This window comes from Phyllopteryx taeniolatus, chromosome 4 (genome assembly GCF_024500385.1).
Source record: "Phyllopteryx taeniolatus isolate TA_2022b chromosome 4, UOR_Ptae_1.2, whole genome shotgun sequence".
In the NCBI taxonomy this organism is placed as follows: domain Eukaryota; kingdom Metazoa; phylum Chordata; class Actinopteri; order Syngnathiformes; family Syngnathidae; genus Phyllopteryx; species Phyllopteryx taeniolatus.
This window is the reverse complement of record NC_084505.1, coordinates 6086099-6105301: the sequence shown is the minus strand read 5'-3', so window position 1 is coordinate 6105301 and position 19203 is coordinate 6086099. Positions and strand designations below refer to the sequence as shown.

At 40.6% G+C, this 19203-nt stretch overlaps 1 protein-coding gene across 3 annotated transcripts in view; it reads right to left on the bottom strand.

Annotated features, from left to right (window-relative positions):
- LOC133477429 (ras and Rab interactor 2-like) overlaps nucleotides 1-14875 on the bottom strand; it is a 38650-nt gene extending 23775 nt beyond the window's left edge. For 2 of the 3 annotated variants that reach the window (XM_061772153.1, XM_061772155.1), the window contains exons 1-3: nucleotides 14589-14875; nucleotides 8227-8360; nucleotides 356-450 (exon numbers count right to left, since the gene is read on the bottom strand). In XM_061772153.1, the coding sequence (XP_061628137.1) occupies nucleotides 356-450; nucleotides 8227-8295 (164 nt within the window). In that variant the 5' untranslated portion in view covers nucleotides 8296-8360; nucleotides 14589-14875. Of the gene's footprint in view, nucleotides 1-355; nucleotides 451-8226; nucleotides 8361-9529; nucleotides 9776-14588 lie in introns of those variants that run through there. The other variant, XM_061772154.1, reaches the window with a different exon arrangement.
- Nucleotides 14876-19203: the final 4328 nt, after the last annotated feature.

Sequence of the window (19203 nt, the reverse complement as noted above, 5' to 3'; positions counted from 1 at the left end):
AAGAACTTTGAATGCATCTGTGTTAGTTTTCATGGAAAAGGCGTATTAAGCAATAGGAGAAAAAGCCTATAAATCCAAAAATGTAATTAGCATCTTCAGACAACATGTTGCAAATCATGAAACATCCTTTCTGACACCTAACGGTCAAGACATTTTGACATTAAAAGTTAGAAAAATATTCCTTGTTTTCCCACTGAGAAGCAGTTATGACCTTTTTCTGGATAACAACTGCCAATAATTCATAATACAGTATCAGTCAAATTAATTGATTTTCAAAAGGAAATTCAGTGGGCCATATCTTCGCCATTATCGATCAAATTATATGAAAATGACCCATATGCAACAACAATCATACCCTTGTATGTCCACTGGCTCCTGGTCCACTGTGGGAGAGGTGTGAACCATCTCCTTCTGTAACTCTCCAATCTCCAGCGCAAATGCATCAATCAGCTGCAAGAATAAAGAACGAGAAGCTTCGACAGATGAGGGTACGAGGGGAGGAGGGGCAACAGCAGTAAACGAAGCCAAGAAAAAAAAACAAGCTCAAGAAACTGAGACCGATCAGGCTTAGAACAAGGGAAATGGTTGGTCAGCCTTCCTGTGTGTTTGTCTAATTTCCGACAGGCAGGAAACAAAGCATTCCGCACACCTCCATCCAAAGTGTGAGAAAATGTTTTGTTTTCCACTCAGTTGTCTGACTGTTCAGATGATTGTCTGGACTTATTTTATTTTTGTGTCTCTCACCAGGTCCATGCCTTCCATTCTGTGTTCTTGTTCAGCATTTATTCTTGTTCTTGTCTTGTCTTGTTCAGTTTGCATCAGTCGTAGATGCCTTTCCGTCAGTCATTTGCACTTTTTCCAGTCTCTCGTTCAGACATGTTTGCATATCCTTTCAAATTACTTTTTCCAATTCTATACAGCATGTCTCTGGATACCATTTGGTTCCGCCTGCCTCTTTTGCAGAGGTAGGAAGTAATGTGGGAGATTTTTTAGGTATCTTTATTTTATTTTTTTAAACACATATCTGTATGTACAGTTCTACCACTCAAAATAAGCTGGTTTCTGGTGTAAAAAAAAGTTGTGAATAGAGGGAGGAAAAGTCAACCACGTTGAGATTTTGAGTAAATCTCATTTCTTTATTTTAAGCGTCCTCAGCGCTCTCCTCTGTTTACATGAGCTAACATGTAAACCAAATGTTATGAATCCCACTTGAGTTCCACTAGGTTGGACATGCCCCGCTGCATTATGATCAGCTGCTCCATCGTGGAAGGGCAGGCTACACAGATGGAACAAGATGACCATTCCAAATATGTATCATATTTGGACAAAATAAAAACAAGTTTGATACGGTTAGTGTTTGGGCTGGGGTTAGGGTTAGTGGGATTCATACCGTAATAACACCACCACACTGCAATCAGATACAGTGGAAAAAACAGACCCCGATATAACGGGTTATCGGATAAAACGGGCCATTGAGACATGACAATGAATCCAAAAATAGTTTTCATTTGTCACTTAAAATGCTGTTGACAAAGTCTGTTAGTTCCAGAATTGTCACTGTTGTTTACTGGCGTTGTTGGACAATGCTGGGAAAGAATTGGACTGCCGTATTTCTGGGTCACAGATATACAATAATGACACAATTCCAAAAGACGTGCCTTCCATGCCTATGTGGTGGCCATGTTGAATGTGGCGCATTGACGTGGCAGTCATGTGACGATGGTTATATCTATTGTCTATTGTGCATAGAGCGCCGCTCAGAGAGGGAGCACCATGGCTGTGGTGTTAACTCTGAGGAATAGTAAAACCAAGTCTCTGGAGTCTGGAACATGCTATTTTTGGCAAAGTAACATTTTTTCTTTGGTCCAGCCGTTCATCTATGGCAACAGATTTAGAACTAGGAAGGACCCTAATTCCTCGCAGAACATGTAAGCGACTCGCCTATGATGAATACTGTACGTCAACAATGTCACCATCACCACACCAGCATGGTAAGTTTGGATGAAATGTGAAACTTTGAAAAATTTCCAGGCTTTTTAAAAAAGATTTATTTATAATAACTTTGTACTGTACTGGGCATTTTAGGCCCTGGAAATTTTTTTTGTACTGTATAGTGACATGGGTGCATCCATCCATCCATCCATCCATTTTCTGAGCCGCTTCTCCTCACTCGGATCGCGGGCGTGCTGGAGCCTATCTCAGCTGTCATCGGGCAGGAGGCGGGGTACACCCCGAACTGGTTGCCAGCCAATCGCAGGGCACATACAAACAAACAACCATTCGCACTCACAGTCACACCTACGGGCAATTTAGAGTCTCCAATTAATGCATGTTTTTGGGATGTGGGAGGAAACCGGAGTGCCCGGAGAAAACCCACGCAGGCACGGGGAGAACATGCAAACTCCACACAGGCGGGGCCGGGGATTGAACCCGGGTCTTCAGAACTGTGAGGCTGACGCTCTAACCAGTCGGCTACCGTGCCGCCCGACATGGGTGCATATGGCCAAAAAACAAAAGTGCTTCAATGTAACGGACATTAGACTATTACTCCGTTATATTGAGGTTCCACTATACTTTTTCCACCTGGAAGCAGTAGGGCGTGTCCTACCTGGATGCAGCAGCCAATCATATTGTATTGGCACATGTCCTGCAGCTAATCATATTGCAGCAGGGGCGTGTCCTGCCTAGAACTCAAGTGGGATTCATAAAAACGCTCCCACCAGAAGTCCTCGTCACCCAAAGAGCGAGGAAGGACAAATGTTTGGAGAAATTAAATGTTCTCTCCTCAATGTCGTCATTTCATTTCATGCAGTCAAAGATGACGTATGTCACAAATGAATAGTCTTTGTGGCTGAATTATCACAATCGGCGCTCATGCCTAATTTAAGCTTTTCAAGTGGAATTAAATACACCAATGATTCCCAACCAGAGTGTCGTGGCACATTAGTGTGCCATGAGAGATCATCTGGTGTGCAATAGGGAACGATCCCATTTTACTTAATTGTTCAGAAAATTTATTATTTACTCCAAATGACATAACTTTGGTCAACTATCAATGTCAGTAACGTACTCGTACCATATATAATATAGTGACAGGCAGAACAATTAGTTGGTCTTCCACTAGATGGCAGAAGATACATAATGAACCTGTGAGTCCACTTTTTGTGACATTTTTGTTTAGGTGTCTGCCATGAGATTTTTTTCCAATGTATTATTTGTACCTTGGCTAAATAAAGCTTGCGCTACACAACTCTTCAAATGCAAAGTCGAGCACGAGTGGGTTTTCCCAGACCCTCGCCCATTAACACCCACCCTCCTCACTCACAGCGGATGTTTGTACTGTAGCCACCTGCAAATATGTATACAGTTGAAATGTCACTGCATATCTTGGAATTAATCAGGTAAAAAATATATAATTATTTTAAACACTGATGAATTGAAAACGATAGATTTATACAACAAATGTGGAATTAAGATTAACACAAATTAATGAAACAGTTTCTGTATAAAAATAGATTTTTTTTTTGTGGAATGCAAAAACAGTATACATTCATCAAAACCTTGAGACATTTTTATTTTCTTGATGTGGCTAAATACATTTGAGAACATTAGATCCTAATTACAGACTTCCATTGCATACTAAACATGAACCATTTTAGAATGAAATCCCGAAATAAATCCCTTAAATGAAACAGACTCGGCAAAATATGCATATTTAAACAGCAATACTCAAGAATTAAGATAAAAGAAGGATGAACTATTTAATTTGGGAAGGCTGATCTTTTTACAACGCAGTGGTAAGACAACTGAGATCCTCAATAATATGGCGGCGTGAAAACACTTTGCGGTCCAGGTGTCGAGGAGCCAGGAGGGTCGCAGTTAAGACAAATAAGATGCAGCCCTTGCTTCCCTGAGATTTTACGGTCTTAAAAGGTGAAGAAGAAGAAAAACTGAGACAGCAGCGACTTGGAGGAACTTCAGCCAGGGAGCATTAACCACAACAGCAACAGATTTGGTGAAGCAAGTCCCCAACCACCACCTTATTTGAGAGAATTGTTTATGTTTTCAGCTACGCGAATGATTTGCGGTGAGCGCGTTGTGTCTTTTGCCAGGCTAAAAACCACAAAATTCTAGCTTTCAGGCTGACACAGATAAGGGTTGATGCCACTCTTACATGTGTACAGCACCAATAAGTACAGCAATAATAGCGAATGGAATACAGAAAGCAACTCATGTTTTCACATAACTAGTATGTTCTCTTGTCTCTACAACGGTGCTTCCTTTCTGTGCTATTCGTCGGTTCATCATCCATGTCTTTTAATGATCTTTTTAGTACTTTTGCACAGACTGGTTAGCACATCTGCCTCACAGTTGTGAGAACCGGGGTTCAAACCCGGCCTCACCTGTGTGGAGTTTGCAGTTTCTCCGGGTACTCCCGTTTCCCCCCACATCCCCAAAACATCTGTGGTAGGTTGATTGAAGACTCTTAATTGCCCATAAGTGTGCATGTGAGTGCAAAAGGTTGTTTGTTGATATGTGCCCTGCGATTGGCTGGCGACCAGTTCAGGGTGTACCCCGCCTCCTGCCCGATGATAGCTGGGATAGGCTCCAGCAACCCGCGACCCTAGTGAGGAGAAGCGGTTCAGAAAATGGATGGATGGATGGATGCTTTTGCAGATGGGTGCCCGGGGCATGTGGATCAGCGACTGTGGGCACTAGGGAGGGATTTGTTTTATTTTACTACCAGTTCTGTGAAGCACTTTGTGTTGCTTTAAAGTATGAATGGTGCTGTGGGAATAAATTATTGATTTCTTGTTGTGTTCTATTTTGCTGATCATTTTTGTGTTCATGATATGGCTTTGAGCAATTGAGGAAATATGTCAACTGCTTTTGGGTTTTTGGCGAACATAATACATGACACATCTTGACCAATAGAGTGCAGTATTCTGCAATACTTTTCTCAAACAGGTCATTCCGTACAGGCTTCCCAACCCCTCCTCATTGGATCTTGCAGAATCTGCCCTGTTCATGCCTCAAAACCTCCCCCAAGGTTTGTCAGGTCAAAAAACTATTGTATAATACAAATAAGCCAGTGTGCAGTGTAGCGAATGTGGTGCAATGCAAACACAATGAATGTCACTTACTCAAGCAAAAACAAGAACCATTCAAATATTGTATGAATTCTGTTTCTGTCTGTTAAAGGCTATAGGAACAACACAATGCACACTTAAGAGGGGGCGCTCGGTTTACGACGGCGTTGCTTTCCTACAATGAGGACGGAACCGAAATGTTATATGTTAGGTCAGAACGCATTGTAATCTATGACTAACCTACGCTAACAAATAGTGAATATTTGCATGAAATACTTCTAGGCCGTAACAAATCATGGCATTGCGTGCTTCAAACTTTGTCCACAGGGGCCTGTGACTTGATTATGCAATGTCACTGACATTTATCGAGATTCATTCATTTTGTCCAAAGTTGATAAAAGCTTCAATCATCAGTTTCATTTTGTATTGATCACAAGGAGAGCTGCGTAAAGTCGACTGCAGCACATTTCAAAGAGGTTCAGTGGAGTTCATAATATTACATCCCATTTACGCACTTACGAGTCTTTCTGTAAACAATTTAGAGGACATTTTTACAAACCAAATGATGACTCGGGTACGATGTCGTTTTAGCCCCATGAAATCTGAACCGTTGCCTTGACGACACAAAGAAATCCATGACAAAGAAATGCTTGCTCACTATATAAATGTGGTAAACTTAGACTAATCAAGACTGCTGACCAAATAAAGGAAAGCCAGATGATAATACATATTTATAATACATACTTATTACGTAATACAGTATGCCTCTCAAGGGTACACTTGGCACTGGGCAATTCGTACTCGGCTTGGACACACTGGACAAAGTCTGGTTCATTCAACAACTGTGACTGTTCTGATGCATGGGACACTTCTTGGCACCAACACGGTCAGTAGTACGAGTAGGACTAATTACTATATCACAGGGGTGTGGACTCAAGTCACATGGCTTCAACTCGAGTCCCGAATTTGACTTTTGACTCGAGTTCACCATACGTTAAAAGACTTGAAAAGACTTGCTACTTTGATACTCACAAAGATGTGAGAAATGTTTGCAGACAAGAAAATGCAGTGTGAATTTAAGAAAAATACTGTTGATTATCTAAAAGAGGAAACCAATAGGTCTTTCGTTATTAAGTGAATGTCTCATTTTCTCGTGTATTCATAATTGCTCTTTAAACAAGCAACATTTTATTTTGTCCTTATACTTGACTATTCCGATAGAATTGTCAATCGAATAATCGATTACTAATTGCAGCACTACTGGATGCAAATTCTTATTTGGGACAGTTGTGTTTGATGTCACTTCAGAAAGAAAGTGAGAAAAAGTAAGTCGTAGCATAGCATTTTCGTAGAATAAGTGAAAACCTACAATTAATTAGTTTCGAAGTGGCAGTGAACAAAGCCCGCCCTTGACCATTGGTTTTGAAAGTGCAAAAATTTGGATCAGCCCCCTAGTTTTCTAATAAAGGTTCAGTGCACTTCCATCCATCCATCCATCCATTTTCTGAGCCGCTTCTCCTCACTAGGGTCGCGGGCGTGCTGGAGCCTATCCCAGCTGTCATCGGGCAGGAGGCGGGGTACACCCTGAACTGCTTGCCAGCCAATCGCAGGGCACATAGAAACAAACAACCATTCGCACTCACAGTCATGCCTACGGGCAATTTCGAGTCTCCAATTAATGCATTTTTTTGGGACGTGGGAGGAAACCGGAGTGCCCGGAGAAATCCCACGCAGGCACGGGGAGAACATGCAAACTCCACACAGGTGGGGCCGGGGATTGAACCCGGATCCTCAGAACTGTGAGGCTGACGCTCTAACCAGTCGTCCACCGTGCCGTGGTTCAGCGCGCTTGTTTATCAAATTTGTTTTGATAAATATGGATTTTAAAAATATATTAAATCTATAAATGCAGTATATAATATATACATCATGATTAAACAAATATATATTCAAATATATTTTTATTTCGCTGGTAAAATTACTCAAAAGAACTCGAAACTCAAAGTGTAGCACTTGCGACTTGACTTGGGACTTGCCTGTCTCGATTTGAGACTTGATTCGGGACTTGAGACTTGCTTGTGACCTCCAAAGCAATGACTTGTTCCCACCTCTGCTATATCAAATGATCGTTCGATAAAATGGACTTGATAGTTTTTCCCGGACTTGATAAATTGTCATTGTTGTGGTGAGCCGGCGCGCGACTTAGATGGCTGTGTCATTATCCGCGAGTGGGCTTGTGCAACGCTGCCCAATACTCCACAGCCTTGCTCCATGTGCCGCGCATGGACCCACACAACAGAGACACTTAAGTCTCCGCCGCCTTCCGCAGACATGACGACAGAGTCCTGCGGCTCGAGGGCGGGCCTTATTTTTCATGATTTCAGAGGCAACAACCTTGCACAGTGAATAAACAGCAAGATTCTAATTAATCCCCGTAGTCAGCAAAGTGGTGGCAATTATGGTGGCAAATGGGAAACTAATCATTCAACACAAAATATATTTGAAGGTTTCTATATTTTTTTTGTGGCCCCACGTGTCCCAGATCCTTCCATCTTATAAAATACCTTTGTTAATGTACTGTAGCATTAAACGATAGTCATACTTTACACTTACCACACACCGCAGTGTTTTTACAAAAAAAAAAATAATTAAAAACGACACCGACGTGAATTTTGCTGTCCATAATGCACTCAACGTGTAAACCAAAAATGGTTTCTACAAAAATGTATTTTCAACAAATTAAATGATCTGGGTAATTTAAGGGACTATTGAAATTGCATCAGCCATTGACAGTCCTCATGACAGTCACTCCGTGATGTAATTTTTATTTTAATGCTTGTGAAAATGTCCGGTAGAAGAATTATGTAATGCAGACATTGCAAATGACTTTATACAAATCAAACATTGCACTTTGTGTACACTTTAAAAATATACATTGACATTTCATATCCAAGTGACCACGGAAAAATAGAAACCCTCCATTATGGAATACGGTACATTCCGACATGGAATCCATTTCCATTAGTTTGATTTGGTTTTCAAGGTAAAGTGTAGGCTCAGTCTTGTGACTTCTTCAGCTATAAATGATACTTGGGACACATTCTCAGTATGTCAATCCCAGCCACTCGGGCCTTACCTTGAAGAAGCTGCCGCTCCTAATCATCGGGCCATTTTGAGGATTGTCGCGCGACGTGTTAGAGTCCATTTTGTCAGAGTCTGCTTTGCGTCTGTGTGTTTACATCTGCGGCGATGAGAGGACGGACCGGAGCTCTGTTGGTCAAACACACAGCAGTCCACACACTTCAGCTGCGGTGCAGAGGGAAGAGTTGACACTTTTTTCCAGTTTTGAAGAGTCAGTCTGAGTTTGCCTTTTTCCTCAACTCCCTCTAATTATTCCCCTCATTCTTCTTTTGCTTCACTACCTCCACCCTTTTTGCCTTGCCACTCGGAATTCACTGCTTTACTTCTTATTCAAGTTTTCTTATGCTCACTGTCATGGTTTCTCTTTGTCAAGCACATTTTATTCCCCACTTCAAAATTACAGTATTTGTTTTTATGGCCTCATATTTAGAATTGTTGTTCAATTGTGTTCTAGCTAGCACCACTTCCTGCACAGCTGTTTTTCTTGAGTCTTCCTACCTGAATGTGTTCAGAGTATGGGTTTTGGCAAGACCATTTGGCAAAACCCTTCTAAAAAACACTTCACACAGTTCTCAACTTCTCTTTTTTTTCACAAATGAGAAGAAAAAAATCAGTTTGAACTCAACTTCCCAATGACTGATTAGAACTTACACTAGATAGACATTCAGGGTCACGGGTACACTGGAATCTTTCCCAGCTGAGTCAATGGTCACAAAGCCATATATAGTGTAAACACTCTCATTCATACCGACGGGCAATTGAGAGTCTTTAATTTACCATGCGTATTTTTGAAATGTAGGAGGAAATTGGAGCATGCAGAGAGAACCAGCATGCAAGCACAAGGAGAAAATGCAAACACATAAAGGTCAGGCCGAGACTCAAACACAAAACCTTTGGCTGAGAAGCAGGTACGCAAACTATTGCCCAACATCTGCCCGAAGATAGCGAGCTCTATTTTCGTAGACAGCGCATCTGCGGCGTGGTGCAAATGCCAGCGGATTAGGATTTTCGAGCAAGCGGAGTCTGATTTTTGCGAGAGTTGATTCTGATTTACGTGCAAGCGGATTCTGGTTTTCGTGCAATTGAAAGGTTTGCTGCACACTTTTACCAATTTGGCAGACCGGTCTGCAACAACCTGGTTATTCCGGCACAGCTGGCTCAAACCACATCTAGGTCTTAGCGCAAGCTAGAATGCTGGTCTCACGCACTTTTGGGGAATTTGATCAGGGCGCAGGCAGACAGATACTGCAAACATATTTAGGTAGCTTAGTCTGTATTTAATAAGGGTAACCGCTCACATTGTCTGTTGCCACACGATGGCCAGAGCAGTGACAATGCTCCACACGCACGGTTCGCTGCGATAACACACCCCTCTGCCTCACCCCACCTCTTTCTCTTTTGCCAGGTTGAATTTATTAGGTCAGTCCTTCCCTTCCTGGCAGAGACATCTCGGCAGATATGCACGCGAGTCACACAGGAAGAGCGCACCCCCACCATCGCAGGCTGAAGGAAAGGAATGTATATGTTTTGGTTCACCAAGACAAAACAGGAATTTAGCAACATGAAAATGTCAGTAAAAAGTAAATGTTGTCCGAGTAACATGACAAATAGCATAAGTGACCACGATGCTCCAGCTCATGTTACCTGACAAAACTTTGCACATTCACAAAACAAGAATTTGTTTGGCTTCCTGGCTACAGCTTCTCCAGTGTAACAATTGACTATTTTCTCTCTTGTTTTATTTATTCTGATCTTTGGAAGTCTTTACCTTTCAGCTACAAAACAACAAAAACTAGGAATTGGGGGAATATTCCACCCTGCAGAGGAATGTACTGTAGGGCAGTTGTGTGTCTTTGTCTTTCTTTCTTGGTTCCAATAAAAACAAACAGATACTTGAGAGGCTAGATACTAGAATCCACACATTTAAGTGATGTCCTATTAGTACGCATTTTCTTTGTCTGTGTATGTGTGCGTGCGTTGTAATAGTTGGTACAACTAAACTAAATTAGTTTAAACTGAATGAACCAGGATTGCTACAGTAGTGAATTCCATGTTTGATGAAAACTTCAGCTTCATGTCATGATTTATCAACAATCAATTCAACATAATCTACCACGTTGTTAAGGACCAATTCATTGTTTATTATTCTCATCTTCTGCTTCCCCACAGAATGTCAGTTTAGTCGGCTGTTTTTTACTATGACACAGGACTAGTTTACATTCAAAATTAAAACTAGATACAATGTCCCCAGAATTCTAATTCATCAGTTCATGATCAATTGATAAACATGTTTTGAAATGCAAATACACCTCCCCTATACTGTGGTTCTTAAAGGTCTACACACCCATGTACAAATGGCAGGTTTTTGTGATATATATTTTTAAAAAACGACATGAAAAACAAACCAAGACAAATCCTTTCAAAACTTTTTTACATTAATATGACCTTTGGAAAAATGTATTACGGTCTGTTGAAATCATACTGGAACTTTTGGTACATAATTCTGAAAGGTATGTTTGGTGAAAACACAACATTGCTCATCACCAAGGGAACACCATACCTAGAGTGGAGCATGGTGGTGGCAGCATCATGCTTTGAGGCTGTTTTTTTTTTTAGCTAGGAATGGGGCCTTAGACAAATAGATTAACATTATGTGGCTTTACTCAAGAGGCACACCCCAGTTATAAGAGGTACTTGTACTTTTTTCCCCACCGCTCTCGAGAAGAGTTTTTTTATTTTATTTTTTTTCCTCAATTGACCACGTTAATGATGAATAAAGTTTTGAAATGATTTAGTTTGGTCTCATTCTTTTACATCACACACACACACACACACACAAAAAAAACCCTGGCATTTGAACAGGGATGTGTAGACATTTTTTATAGCCACATATAATATAGCTGGAGCCCCGATATTTATTATTTTAACGCGTAAAACGAAACAGGACGCCTCACTCCCTTTTATACACATTTAATTGTGCTCTGCTATAAACACACAGAAAGCAGGACTTCCTTAAACAGTGCCCTAGCTTTAATTTTAAGTCCACACTGACTAATTTTCTTTCAGAGTTGTTCATAGAATGCAATTTTAGGAGATAAAGAAAACATTTTTCACTACAGACGTGGATGTATCGTTTAATTATTTGTGTGTATGCATACCAACATGGGAGAAAGAGAAGGTAAAATATTAAGCAACATAAAGAATCGTGAAGCACATCTGCACAAATGGCAAAGTAATCATCGCTACAGGACCGCTGTGTGAGCGACCACAAAGTAGAAACTAGGTCAGTGGTTCTGCCTGAATTCAGCTGAACGGATTGGCCCATGTTGTTTTGGTTAGGAAGGAAACTGTTTTTTTCTTTTTTTGGAATGTAGAGGAATTTGACTGCTTTCTTCCTTCGAGAACAAGAAGGACAACATGTTAGCATTCCTACCAGCAGTGCCATGAAATCTTCATGATATGTATGTTTTATCCATATCGCCCCAAGCGTCAGATTGAAGCCCCAAAAGACTAGACTTTTTTTATTTTTTTATTTATGAAGAGCAAAAATATATTCTATAGAAATTATGAATACTTATACATTCCAATGTAATATGCCAACATTCCTGTATGCATGCCTTTACTTTCCAAGTGATAATGCTTCTTTTCATTAATTTAGGCTCCAATTTCCACATTGACTGAAAAACTTTTTTTCAGATCACTATTATGTGAATTGACAATATTAGAAACCTACGTTGTGACACACATTTGACTAACACATCATGCACTAGCCCTGCAGTGGGCGTTATGTCACATAAACGACACGTGACCAAACTGGAAACCAGGTTGCTGTGTTCGAAGCAATAACTACCATAACTATGGGCTGATGACATGATGGTCTGAACCCAAACTTGCTAGAATATTGTTTTCTTTATTGCTGAAGTCTTCAGACAAATATGAATTAAAATCGTCCACGCATTCTTGAGTTCCAGATGTTTTTCTCTAGAATCAGGTCATTCGAATATCTCAAGCTTATCTACGTCACTAGCGAACATCTCCGCCTACCTCTCAGCTCAGAGCCAGCACTGTCAACATAACACGTCTGCAAGATGATATTCTTCTTTATTTAAAGAAACCAAGGTCATCTCTTCAAGCCGTCTTCAATCAATTCAAAAATGTTCACAATTATCAAACTACTCTATCACCTGGACAAAATCAACAATAATTCCAATAACAGCAAACCCGTGGAATCTTGCAGATCAAATTTCAGATTACCCCATTCCTATAGGAAACATTAAATATTTAGGTATTAATATTTCACCAAAACTCACAGAGCTAACCAACCTAAATTACACATCACTTCTGGAAAAAAAAATCTCATCTGATTGAAGATGTTGGAATAACTTGCCTATATCACTACTGGGAAGAATAGCTACAATAAAAATGAAAACCTTACATCAAATAAATTATTTATTCTCAATGATTCCATTTAAGCCCACATTAAAATGGTTCAAAATCTTAGATTCTGCCATAATAAATCTTTATTCAAAAAATAAGAACAATAGAATTAGTTAATCCACTCTTCAGAAAAGTAAACAGGAGGGAGGCCTAAATGCACTTCCATCCATCCATCCATCCATCTTCTGAGCCGCTTCTCCTCACCAGGGTCGCGGGCGTGCTGGAGCCCATCCCAGCTGTCATCGGGCAGGAGGCGGGGTACACCCTGAACTGGTTGCCAGCCAATCGCAGGGCACATACAAACAAACAACCATTCGCACTCACATGCACACCTACGGGCAATTTAGAGTCTCCAATTCATGCATGTTTTTGGGATGTGGGAGGAAACCGGAGTGCCCAGAGAAAACCCACGCAGGCACGGGGAGAACATGCAAACTCCACACAGGCGGGGCCGAGGATTGAACCCCGCTCCTCAGAACTGTGAGGAATTTCTTGGGTATCCCCTCACTTACACTCTGGTCCTATAGATGTTTATAATTTACATAGCCACTCCCACCACACTTCAGTTTTCCAGCCGGGTCCACGACCTCTGTCCTGCATGCTTCCCCTCTTATCACTGTCCTGTCCAGTCCTGTTCTATCTTGTCCTGTCCTTCGCTCACAGGGAGTAGCACGACGGCCCCATACAAAACTCGATTCATTGTTCATTTATTCGATGTGTCATTGTAGTTGGTATATAATGGTATATAATAGGTATATAATGATTTACTTTCCTCATCTTGTTTACAGCTAGTGACTTGTCTTTTGTTGTCTTCTTTTCCGATATTAATTACCTTTTCACTTTCTTTTTTGTTGTTTCTGTCACTTGCCTTTTAAAACTTTGTTCTGTTCGACTGAACGACTGTAATTCTCAATAAATATCCATCAGAATACAAAGAAACCACAGTGGCAGCTTATAAAGTCCCCTGTGACACAGTAAAACCGTTTCGGCATAAAAGGGATACAGATCCTCCTTTCTGATTGACCTAACAGCCGAACAGGACAACAACAACAAAAAAACAGGTTGTAGCAGAGAAACGCCTGAGCGAATTGAAACAGAAATGAGAAAAATCAAGTTAAGGTGGATGTTCGCAAGTGTATAATGATGGGCCACATACAGTACTGTAAACAGGGGCGGCGCCAAGGATGTGGTAATAGCAAGGATCACTTCAATGCTGCAAATTGAAAATACTTTTTTCTTTGGATTAGTGATGAGTCCCTTAGAATCATCACTTTTCTTCCCATTTCACCACCCCTGCAGTGATGGTCTTGACACTGAGGCTACTGCTGCTTGGTGAAGAACATGCGAACATGTTTGATGCCTTAAACCACAAACAGGGATTGTAAATATATTATTGTGGGCAAAAACTAATACTAATGCTAATACTAATAATCTAATACTGGCGTAGTTGTGTTACTTAAAATAAATAAAAAAATCACTAGGTAAGTAGGGAATTCAATACAAAAAAAAAAAGATATTACAGATTCCAAAGAGGCTTAAATGAGACATTAGCTGATTTACTGATTTACAAAGATCAAGATCAGGCAGGTTCAGACAGGTTTTAAATGCTTTGGGAAGTAAACGAAAAAAAATAAATAAATGAAAAAAATGGAGTGGAGTGGAAAGAAAGAGAGCAGACATATCACAGTACATTTCAAAAACACAATCCAGCAAAAAAAATCATGAATTGAAATACGAAAATTTGACATCAACTGTCATGAATGCACACTGCCATCACTAAGTTGACATATTTGCAGGTTTACTTGCAAAACTGGAAATACATTTCAGTGTAAGAGCTATCTCAGTTTGACTCCGTTTTTGAATTTTTTATTTATTTATTTATTTTAAACAAAGTTTGACGTGAACAAAAGTGTTACTCGCCTTTACAAAGGGTCCTCAAACGTCACTTTGCCACATTCCAGTGCAAAATGTTTTCGTGTCTCCTCTTCCCATGGAGCAGGTCTGCGAACTTCACCGCAACTGTTCCCGCACGCGCTCGCGCACGCACTTGCATAGTTTCCAACAGACGTCCTCATTTTTAGTTGGCGACGATCAAAGTCACAGCGGCTTGTCTGTGTGGCATGATGATGCACGGCTGTGACGTTGGTCGCTGTTAGTTGAACACAAAGAAAATGGGATGTTTTTGTCGTGCATCATCCTTCACTTTTCATTCCCTAAATCAGTTCTTTTCCTTTTTTTTTTTTTTTTTTTTTTTACCAATCTACGTTTTTGTGCTCTTCTACCCTCTAGTGGTGGAGAAACGTTAAAACCACACTAAATGTATTTTCGTTTGGGTTTGCCATCAAAAGACGAAAATGAGACAAAGATCAACGGTTCAGCTTTTCTTTTGAGGTATTTATATTGATATTCGAATGCACTACTTGGAGGACAGCATCGTTTGTAACAAAACACCAGATTTTTAGGTGAGCAAAATTTGATTTACCAAATACTAACTTAATAATTAGTTACAAATATTTGTGGCAGTAACTGCATCACCAACATTTTTCTTTTGCGATGCTTTTCCAGGCTTTCGCCACTGTCTCTTTCAGTTGTTGATTGTTTTGGTGGATTGCTCCCTTCAACTTCCTCTTTAGCAGGTAAAATCCATACTCTCTTGGTTTCAAGTCTGGAGACTGACAAAACCTTCCGAAAATGTGTCTGGAAGCCAACTGCTGTGAAGTTTGCTGCATTGTAATGTAAGAGTGTAGCTCGTCAACATATTACCACTCCCTTACCAAGTTTCTCTGAACATGACTTGGCAACTTCGCTATTATCATGTGCAAGAGTGTTGTCAGTGTTATCTTATGATAGCTGCCACATACATAAACATTTTGTTCAGCAGTCAATGTGGGGATGTTTTTTTTTGGGGGGGGGGGATGATGTAGGTGGCACGGTGGCCGACTGGTTAGAGCGTCAGCCTCACAGTTCTGAGGACCCGGGTTCAATCCCCGGCCCCGCCTGTGTGGAGTTTGGATGTTCTCCCCGTGCCTGCGTGGGTTTTCTCCGGGCACTCCGGTTTCCTCCCACATCCCAAAAACATGCATTAATTGAAGACTCTAAATTGCCCGTAGGTGTGACTGTGCGTGCGAATGGTTGTTTGTTTCTATGTGCCCTGCAACCAGTTCAGGGTGTACCCCGCCTCCTGCCCGATGACAGCTGGGATAGGCTCCAGCACGCCCGCGACCCTACTGAGGAGAAGCGGCTCAGAAAATGGATGGATGGATGGGGGATGATGTATAGGTTGCATGCTCCACACGTGTATGTGTTAAATGAAAGTCTCATTTGGTGGCTTAGTGATGGTGCCTCCAGTTGTGCCAGGCCTTCCAATTCTTCTTGTTAATGTGTGGCTTGCATTTTCCTGTGTGGCATTTGCACTTTTGTTTGTTTTAATTCCACTACCCTCTAACGGTTGGTGCTGACCTCACTAACAGATGTATTAGGGTCTAGCTTTACAGCTCTAAAAATGTCTCACTCATCAATGGCTGTTGTTTTCCTTTGGCTACCCATTTGATGTTTGCTTACTTAGTACACTGGCGGTTTCTTTCTTCTTCAGGACAATCTAAATGGTCGTAGAGTGTTTGTGCAATGGATCGGATTGATTTTCCATCTTCTCTCAGCTCCATGCTGGTGGTCCATGTCCGCAGGCCTTGAGTCGGACACCTGTGGTGTAGCCAGACAGACACACAGACAGTGCATTTACTGTTTATTAATATGCATCTTCCCTGGGAAATAAAACAACACGTAAATGTAGGATGGTTAAAGTAACGTGTAAAGTAGTAGTAGTAGTTGTCGAAGTAGGTTCCCCTGATTTCTCCTTCAACTTGTCAATTAACGAAAGATAAAAATGATCACAAAACATTGCTTCCCATTAAACATTAATCAGTAGAAAATCAGTGAAACGCAAGCTACATATGATTTCTTTTGTGAGCATTGTATGTACTTTTTGACTTATTCTTGTGGGCCTAACGTGTCAGGCATTTGTTCAGTCAAATACCCTGTGTAATTAGGTACAACTAGCCATTAACAGGATTTGAGGGGAGTGTAAATGAGCCCAGGTTAATGTCTATTTTTACAGAAGAAGCCAAATAAATCATGTGAGTGACTCATTGCTGTGACACCTGATGGGACAAACCAAAACTTGCAACAACTTTACCTCTCTTTCTCCCTCTGGGGTGGGGGGGGGTGTTCTACCCTAAGTGCCCTGATGTGTCTGGTGTGCCCTGTTGCTTAGCCACAACAGCCTTTTCAAGACTGGAATATTTATGGTATAATTTTCTTTTCAGATATCATTTAAAGTGCAACGACCATCCTAAATTTAGAAATACAGTAACCCGGGCAGTCAAGAGTTAATTCAACGCAGGTGAAGCCCAGTGCATAAGCCGCTGTTCTGCCTGCTCAACTCAGCCAGCTGGGCAGGAGCTCTGATTTCAAACTAGTGCACATTGGTCCTCTTCCATCCATCCATCCCAGCTAACTGTGGCAAGAGGCAGGGTACACTCTGAACTGCTCGCCAGCCTATCGCAGGGCACATATAAACAAACAACCATTCGCACTCACATTCACACCTACACAGAGGTGGGTAGTAACGCGCTACATTTACTCCGTTACTCCGGTTTCCTCCCACATCCCCAAAACATGCATGGTAGGTTGATTGAAGACTCTAAATTGCACGTAGGTGTGAATGTGAGCGCTAATGGTTGTTTGTTTCTATGTGCCCTGCGATGGGGTGGCGACCAGTTCAGGGTGTCGCCCGAAGATTGCTGGGATAGGCTCCAAGCACGGATGGAATTTCCCAATCGTTTAAGCATTTTGACTTGAAATTAAGAGTCAACAGTAATAATATCCACCAATCCATTGTCTCAACTGCTCATCCTGTTCAGGGTCGCAGGGTGCTGGAGCCTATTCCAGCTGACTTCGGGCCAAAGGGCACATGTAGAGAGGGAAAACAAATCAGACTAAAATTCACACCGTCACTGAGTGAGAACTGAACCCAAGCTGCCTGAAGTCAGGCGACTGTACCACTACACCATCAGTGACTCAATAGTAATAATTCATTTTGATATAATTACAGCATATTGAAGGTGAATTTGTAACGAATTTTATGGCGGCCCCTCGAGTCCACAGCACCCTTAGCAGCTGCCTATTTTGCCTAAAGTGCAAGCTGGCCCTGATAGTACATACTGTATGCTTCCAAACTGACCTGCATTGGAAGTGCAAAATTGTGATCATGTCAAAATTGTCATGACTGATTTTTAGTGGATTGTAGGTGTTTTATCATAAAGAAACAAACGAAAATGTATTTTTTTTGTTCAAATGTATGTAAATTTGCTTATTGACTGTTTTTCAGTGGATGTGGGTGTTTCTTTTCGTCATAAAGAAATAAACGAAAATGCATTTTTGTGTGGTTCAAAATGTATGTAAATTAGTTTATTGCAAGAATACTTTTTTTATAGTGTCTTACTGGCTATGGGTTCTGTCCCAGAAACCTGCAACAACAAAAAATGAGGATACACAAAGAATGAGCATTGAAGATATGATAACATTAATTAGTAAGGCTGTAACGATTCTGTATCGAAGCCGAAAATCGTGGTTTCCAAATACACGATCCTGTGTCATCTTTGAAATGGCAAAACCGCAACACGACCATTTCAACTCCCAAGCTGTCTGCCTCCTCTCTAAATACAGCCATACTGTATGTGCTACTACACTTAACATAATTCATATTAGTATTTTTTTTAAGTTAATGTAATAAAACTTAAGCCTAGATTGGGTGTGCAAGCAGGTGTCACGACTCCTGGGCAGAGTGAGACAGTAAGAATAAAGTTGATTTGTTTCTATTTATTTTGTTATTTAATTTCTGGTTTGCAGCACAGATAGGAGGTCTGTTACCTCAATGTTTACATTGTTACAGTTTATGGCACCGACAGCAAGTTTGTTTCCTCAACTTAATCTCCACAGAGTAGTTTAGTTCTGAGTATTTTTTTAAACAGTAACTATTTTGTTACAGAAAAGTTTCTTAGTTCTTACATATTTTGTCATTACAGCCCAACTAATTATCTACAAATTAACTTACATTCGAAATACTGTTAATATAATTGATTGTTAGGCATTATTCCAACATTTTTTATGGGATCATATCGCTTTGAAATGTACAGTATAGTAACAACACTGCTGGAAATACAATAAAATGAGGTCACAAAATTTTCTGTATTCAAAAAGAGGCATGCATACAGAGCAGAATTTATATTTGTTCTTCTTTACGATATACATATACAAAAATGCTCATCGGTCATTTTAAAAAAAATTTGTGTACCAAAGAAATAAATGGAGGGTAAACCTTACTGCTTGCTTTTAACTTGCTTTTAAAAAAATGTTCCATACCCTTTGGCACAAAATTTAATTCTAATAATCTTCAAGGCTAAAAATCAATTACATCTTCCATATGTTGTTTAAAGACATGCGGAAAGTGGCAATACCTTTGACAAAAAAAATGTAC